Raw genomic sequence first — 6685 nt, 5'->3', positions numbered from 1 at the left:
ACACAGCCAAAAATAAATTAATTAATTTTTTAAAAAAAGAAAATTCAGCTTTAAAAAAAATAAAGTTTTTTAAGGTGATTTAAATTGTTTTATATCTGTTTTCATTAACAAGTGAGGTAGTTAAGGTTATACATTTTCAAGCATGGCTGTTGCTAGGTCCCATAGATTTTACCACGAAGTGTTCTGTTTATTGCCTGTCCCTAAACAGCTAATGAATTGTCCAAATTCTTATCTCAGGCTTTCCCGATCCCCCCTGCAGAATTCAAGAGTTTGTAATTTCGCTTTTGATTTCCTCTTTTGATCCAGTTGGATTTTCTTTCTGATTTTTACTAGTTTGCTCAAGTTCTAGTGCATCCTATTTTTTCCCTTGTTAATTTGGACGTTCTACTGTACTTTTCCATTCTCATAATGGTTACCTCCCCTAGAACTCATAATCAGACACATGTTTCTCTCATTATTGGAAAAGAAGATGGCAGTGATTTCCTCTATCAACAAGTCCTTTTTCCCCCACCCCAGTAAACTGCAACCTTACATTTCTTTTTACTCCTCCGCAGGAATTGATTTTATTTACTAACGGACACGCATAGGCCAGTGGTTGGGAATATTTTCTCCGTGGGGGTAACTTCCTCCTCGGCTGTGACCCTCTAATCAGGTCTGGGAAGATGTAACTAGAAAACAGAACGTAGAGGAGGAAATGCTGCAAAGAGGCCACGCACAGGCTGGAATTTCCCTGCCGTTTAAATCGGCTTGGACGGCCCCTGGACCTACAACTGAACAGAAAAGCGAGGCCCTCCAGCCGTTAAGCCAAAAGGCCCGCTCACGCCGGCTCCGCTCCCCTGCCCAAGGACTGCGATTCCCAGAGCCCTCCGCGACCGGAGAGGCCGCGACCGCGGGTGCGCAGGCGCACAGCTGGCCCCGCGGGTGGGCTGGAAGCGCGCTGCGCAGAAGTGGTCAGATGGGAGCTCCGGGTCCTGCGAGGTGAGTCTTAGCGGCGGCGACCCGGGTGTCGCTCTTTGGCCCGCGCTGCTATGGCCAGTCCCGGGAGGCAGCGGCGGTTTCTGCAGTGAGCACATCCCTCAGGCAGCCCTGTGAGGAACCGAGGCCAGACCGCGCGGAACGGGGTCTGGGTCCCCACGGTTCCCGCGCCCGGTTGCACGGATTACGTCACGCGTTGTGGAGGGCGGGGGCTGGCCCGGTGCCCCTCTTCTCTTCTCTGGAGATCCCAGGGGTTAAAGTGAAGGGTGGGGAATTGCAACTGGTATGGAGGACAGCCCCCTCCCCAGGCGATCGGGCGGTCCCCTGCCCAGTGCCGTGCGCAGAAGTTCAGTTGGGGGCTGTCGCCGCCGGAGCATCACCCCGAGAAACAGCCTTCTGCGCTCGTCTTCCGCGCTTCCTTTGTCCTCGGCCAGCGCCCCTGTTTGTGTGCCTTTAATGGCCTCTGGGTGCGTCCCACCTCCTTCCCTTTAGATTTTCCTGACGCTGGACACCTTACCCGAGACCACGTCTTGCCCATAGCAGCCGCATCTCAGGACCCTGCTACAGATCCTGGGCGTTTGAATAAGATTGCCTCATAGGAAATTTTAATTTTTCTTTTGTTGTGGCCACTACAGAAATTTGAGAAAGAGTGGAGGGGCCATCTGGGAGGAGGCTGCCTCTTCAGTACCTCTGAGAGTCAGTAATTGAAAATAGGCAAGTCACCTTGCACTGAAAAGTTACTCAGCTCTGAGCTCTGGAAACTTGGGTTTTGCTTAAGACTTGTTTCTTCCAGTGGGATCCTGGAACACATTTTTTTTTCCTGCTGTTTTCTCCTGCTATAGCATTTATCTAGTTGTATTATTTAGTGTAGCAAACTCTTTACATATCTGTCTACCAGATTGTAAGTATCTCAAAGGCAATGACTCTTACTGGAATAGGAATCTGGAGAGGAATGGATAAAAAAGTATTAAAGGGTATAGTACAGGGTTTGGCTCTTGGTAGATGCTGAGTGTGTGTTAATGAATTAAAAAAAAAAAGAGTGATTTCTACTTATGTTACAGGGTGCCCCTGAAAGACTCCTGCTAGTATGGGCCTTCTACAGAGCCAGTCCAGGCTAGGATGGCTGGATCACTAACAGCAGCTGAAACTCTGGCCCTTCAGGATACACAGGATCAAGAGAAGATTATGATGATGGAGCCAAAGGAAGAGGAACAGTCTTGGGAGTATGAGACCAGGCTACATGGGAACCACTCTCCCAGTCAGGAGATCTTCCGCCAACGCTTCAGGCAGCTCTGCTACCAGGAGACTCCTGGTCCCCGGGAGGCCCTGAGCCGACTAAGGGTACTCTGCTGTGAGTGGCTAAGGCCCGAGAGGCACACCAAGGAGCAGATCCTGGAGTTACTGGTGCTGGAACAATTCCTGACCATCCTACCGGAGAAGCTCCAGTCCTGGGTGCGGGGACATCACCCTAAGAGTGGAGAGGAGGCTGTGACTGTGCTGGAGGATTTAGAGAAAGGACTTGATGAACCAGGACTGCAGGTGGGAAGGGGAACATACGATCTGTTGTGGGAGCCAGATCAATGACCTTCAGGCTGGACAGAGGGGCAGCAGTAGGGGGAGTTGCCAAGTTCAAAACTCTTTTGGGCCAGGTAGAGCAGTGAGTGTGTGTTTCTGTGTGTTTTTTCTGCCCTCAAGTCCTGAATAAGACTCTAGCTCCTCTTCCTGCCCCTGTGCTGACTCTGAGGAGGCTCTCTAAAGTCTCCTTGGAAGCTTTGGCTCCACAGAAACCGAGTGGTGCCTGATCACCTCCAGGTCCCAGGCCCGGCACACAGACCTGCACAGGAAGAGCCGTGGGAGGAGAAGGAAGCTGTGGGAGCTGCCCAGGAGAAACCAAGCATCCAGCTCCAGCCTAAGGAGACCCAGCCTTTCCCAGAGAGCGGTGAGGAGCAGGATTCTGTGGGGAGGGAGAGGAGGAGGGGAGAGGATAAAGGGCACAGAGTAGGTGGTCAGAAGTTGGCTATCCTCATCTTGGCCTTACTGTTCTTACCTCTTAGGTGAGAGACTTAGCCTGTTTCATCACTCATAAAATTAGGGATAATGATAACCTACCTCACGTAGTAGCTGTAAGGATTAAATTTCAATCATATCTGGCTGTAAAGCCTCACCAGCATCTCCTTTAGGGCTTTAGGGAGCCCTAAAACAGGACCAGAAAATACTTCATTCACTTCCTGCCTCATCATCTCCACTGCCCTGGGCTACAGGCCAGCCTGGAAATCTTTTCTCTTTTAACTTTCTCATGACTCCCACAACATACTTTTTAAGCCATAACACACTCCGCGTGAGACACAGCCTGTCCCACCTTTATCTACCACCTACCCCCCACCTAAAAGCCCTATTTGATACTCTCTTACGTCTACACTTCTGCCCTTCAGATTCACCACAGAAACTTCCTTCCCGGCCTGCCTTCATCCCCACAAACATGCTCTCCTCTCTCCTACGGCAAACTCTAGAGTGACAGCCTCAGGACCATGCAGTGTCCTTGCTGAGTGCTGTATGACCTCATGAACTATCGGGAACGTGACATGAGTATGTTGCTAATCAAGAAGATTCTATTTAATACTTCGTTTTACACCACAACCCAACCACCTCCAGACAAAAGCATATGAAAATTCAAATTCTTGTTAGCAACAAAATGGGAAAAACTAGAAATGGAGATTAATCTTAGTGTCTGCTCCATAAGTATGTTTTTATTTCCCAGCACTTCGTTGCCTTTCTTGCAGAGTTCTCCTTGTGTCCTTTACTTCTGTTTTGTAAGTCTCTCTACAAAGCTAACTACTGTTTGACATTTTTTTTCAGCAAGCATGTTTCAGATTTCTTTAACCACAAGCATTTAACCTGAAAAAAAATGTATTTTTAAAGTCTTGCATTACCTTATAGCAATTGCTTTTTGTCCTCTTTAGACTACAGAAAGCGTTACAATTAAAACACAAAAAGCATTAGAGACGTTTTAAAAACCAAAACGCAAAGCACTCTTCTCTTCGTTTTTTAAGGAGCAGGTCAAAGGGGAAGGCAGAAAGCACCAAGAAGGCAGTTGTCCCTTCAGTAAAGGAGCCAGCTGCTTGGGGATCCTTTTCTGTGGCTAGAGATTTGTGGGGCAGGGAATGACTGGGAAGAGGTGAAGGTCATGGAGTCAGGAGGAGCAGGGTCTTTGTGCGTTTAGGAACATGCCTTTTCCCTCAACCTGTGATTCTCATTTTCCCTTCCCACACAACATCACTCCCCAGTTTCTTGAAAATATTATTTTTGCTCATATTTTTAAAGAGTAAATCCTAAAAAAGAAGGTCCTACCTTGAAATTTATTTTTCAAATAACATTTTTGCAGTGTTCCATTAAGGAAAATTTAGAAAAAACAGATAAGGGGGAGGGGGGAGAAAAAAGGAGAAACCTTCTCCCCTACACAATCCCATCACCAACAGATGACCAGTGTTCACATTTAAATGACTTTCCTTCTGAATTTTGTCGTCTGTGTATATTGAATATTTTTTAAGCTTTTATTTTCATGCCAGAAATCCTAATCCAAGTGTCATTTCTCCATACATCCAGAACAGGTATATTTACATTTTCCATCAGTTGTTGCAGAAGATGATGCAGAGCCCAAGGACAAAGGGTCGTTGCCAGAACCACCCATTACTGACGTGGAATCACAGGTGCTCAGAGAAAAACTCACCACCAGCACCTCTACATTTGAAGCTGCCTCTGAAGTTGAGGCCCCTTTAGAGCAGCAACAGAGAAATCTCAAAGGGGAAAGACTGAAGCAGTCCCCCGCTCAGGGGAAAAGCTTCAGGCAGATGGTTGTCACCCTTAAGACAACTCCAACAGGGAAGAAAGACCATGAATGCAGTGAATGTGGTAAAGCCTTCATTTATAACTCACACCTTATAATCCACCAGAGAATCCATTCTGGAGAGAAACCCTATAAGTGCAGTGACTGTGGGAAGACTTTCAACCAGAGCTCAAACCTCATTCAGCATCAGAGAATTCATACAGGAGAGAAACCCTACGAATGTCATGTGTGTGGGAAGTCCTTCAGGTGGAGTGCTCATCTTGTTCAACATCAGAGGGTTCATTCAGGGGAGAAGCCCTACGAGTGTAATGAGTGTGGGAAGGCCTTCAGTCAAAGCTCATATCTAAGTCAGCATCTGAGAATCCACAGTGGAGAGAAACCTTTCCTATGTAAAAAATGTGGGAAGGCCTACAGATGGAGTTCTGAGCTTATCAGACATCAGAGAGTTCATGCCAGAAAAGAGCCTTCCCAATGGACTGTGGGTGAGAAAGTCTCCAGACAGAATTGTACTTTTGTCTAATCAGTTTTAGGACTATATTCCATAAAAGTTATAAGCACCTTAAGATTTTTCCTGTGTCTTTCTTGATTTAGGAAAAAATGTTTACCTAGTCCCACCTGCAGCTCATCGCTTCACACCCTTTGTTTGAGATGACTGTATCAACTAGCATGCCTTTGGCTGCGAGTAACAGCCAAGATGCCGACTTCATTAGGGTTCTGGGCCTGGCACAGAGCAGCTGTGCAGGCAGTGGCCATCCTATATTAGTATTATTGTGAATGGGTCTTTGGTCCTGGCCCTTCCTCAGCCCCATACTGAGCTGCCTCTTGGTACAGGGTCACATCTACAAGTGTCCAGGCATGAGACAGAAACCACACTTGTTCTTTGAGCAGGGAACATTTAATACAAAGAAGTGCTAGCTAGTAAAGGGGGATTATCTGTTAAAGGAGGTAATGAGATCTTAGTATAGGAATAGCAGCATGGGGAACAGCTACTACCTCTAGGACTGAGGGAGAGCACCAGAGGAAGAAGCAGACCTAGGAGAGCCAACCCTCCCCTGCCCACCCACACCCCACCCCCTGCACTCCCAGCCCAAGACTCTGGACAGGTATGGCTGCCCCAGGGGTGTGTGCGAGCTGGTCTGCACGGGCTTGCAACAGCCAGTTCTGCACTTCTTTTCGCCAGCCTGCATTGAAATTGGTCATGGTGAGAGTATTCATGCTGTGGAAGTCAGGAAACGCTACAAATCAGGGCTTTTCTTTTTTAACTAGTTGTTAAATATTGACACTGGCTGGTGAAGTTCATCAAGGCACTGCAGGTCAGAGCAGGAAGCCTCTGGTTGAGGTGCCCGCAAACACCAGAGGACAGGTGCTGCGCTGTAAGGACAAGAAGGAAAACTACCAGAAGGAGAAGCCCCTTCCTCTTTGCTTTGTCCCTCCAGTGCCCTTCACTGGCAAAGCCTGACACTGTGCCAGCTGGCAAAGGGGAGATGTCGACAGGTCCAGCTCCAGTCTCATAGAGTACGGCAGGGGACGGCAGACTTGGCGTGAGGAGGTGATTACTTGCTAACTGGCCCATGTTAAAAGCTCCTTTCCACCTCAGGACCTCTGTCCTCATTCTCCACTCCCTAACTCCGTGCTCTCCTCCCAGATAATTACATAAGTCACATTTTACTTTGTCTAGATCTCCACTTAAGTGTCACCTCTTGAGAGAGGCCTTCCCTGACTCTGAGATACAAGTTTTATTTCTCTCTCACATAAATGTCCAGACATGAGCAGGTGGTCAGCAAACAGCCCACAGGCCAAATCCATCTTGCGGCCTGTTGTTTTAAAGCCCACAAGCTAAGAATGGTTTTTACATTTTTTTAAGTG

At 47.6% G+C, this 6685-nt stretch overlaps 1 protein-coding gene across 2 annotated transcripts; it reads left to right on the top strand.

The window, feature by feature from the left end:
* Positions 1-802: 802 nt before the first annotated feature.
* Positions 803-5585, top strand: ZNF232 (zinc finger protein 232). Of its 2 annotated transcripts, none has more exons than XM_061175685.1 (4): positions 803-978; positions 2037-2514; positions 2788-2914; positions 4579-5585. In XM_061175685.1, exons 2-4 carry the CDS (start codon positions 2095-2097, stop codon positions 5337-5339), a joined length of 1308 nt encoding a protein of 435 aa, XP_061031668.1. In that variant the 5' UTR covers positions 803-978; positions 2037-2094; the 3' UTR covers positions 5340-5585. The 2 variants fall into 2 exon arrangements, with proteins under 2 accessions (XP_061031668.1, XP_061031669.1); XM_061175686.1 differs by lacking the exon at positions 803-978 and adding an exon at positions 1255-1442.
* Positions 5586-6685: the final 1100 nt, after the last annotated feature.

This window comes from Eubalaena glacialis, chromosome 19 (genome assembly GCF_028564815.1).
Source record: "Eubalaena glacialis isolate mEubGla1 chromosome 19, mEubGla1.1.hap2.+ XY, whole genome shotgun sequence".
In the NCBI taxonomy this organism is placed as follows: Eukaryota; Metazoa; Chordata; class Mammalia; order Artiodactyla; family Balaenidae; genus Eubalaena; species Eubalaena glacialis.
The sequence above is the reverse complement of the archived record's forward strand: the minus strand, read 5'-3'. Positions and strand labels throughout refer to the sequence as shown.

Bases quoted from the DNA above. Each gene is read 5' to 3' on its own strand.
- ZNF232 (XM_061175685.1), top strand. From the start codon at position 2,095: ATGGCTGGATCACTAACAGCAGCTGAAACTCTGGCCCTTCAGGATACA. The intron at 2,515-2,787 runs GTGGGAAGGGGA...GATCACCTCCAG, and splicing joins TTGATGAACCAGGACTGCAG to GTCCCAGGCCCGGCACACAG. The intron at 2,915-4,578 runs GTGAGGAGCAGG...CCATACATCCAG, and splicing joins CCAGCCTTTCCCAGAGAGCG to AACAGGTATATTTACATTTT.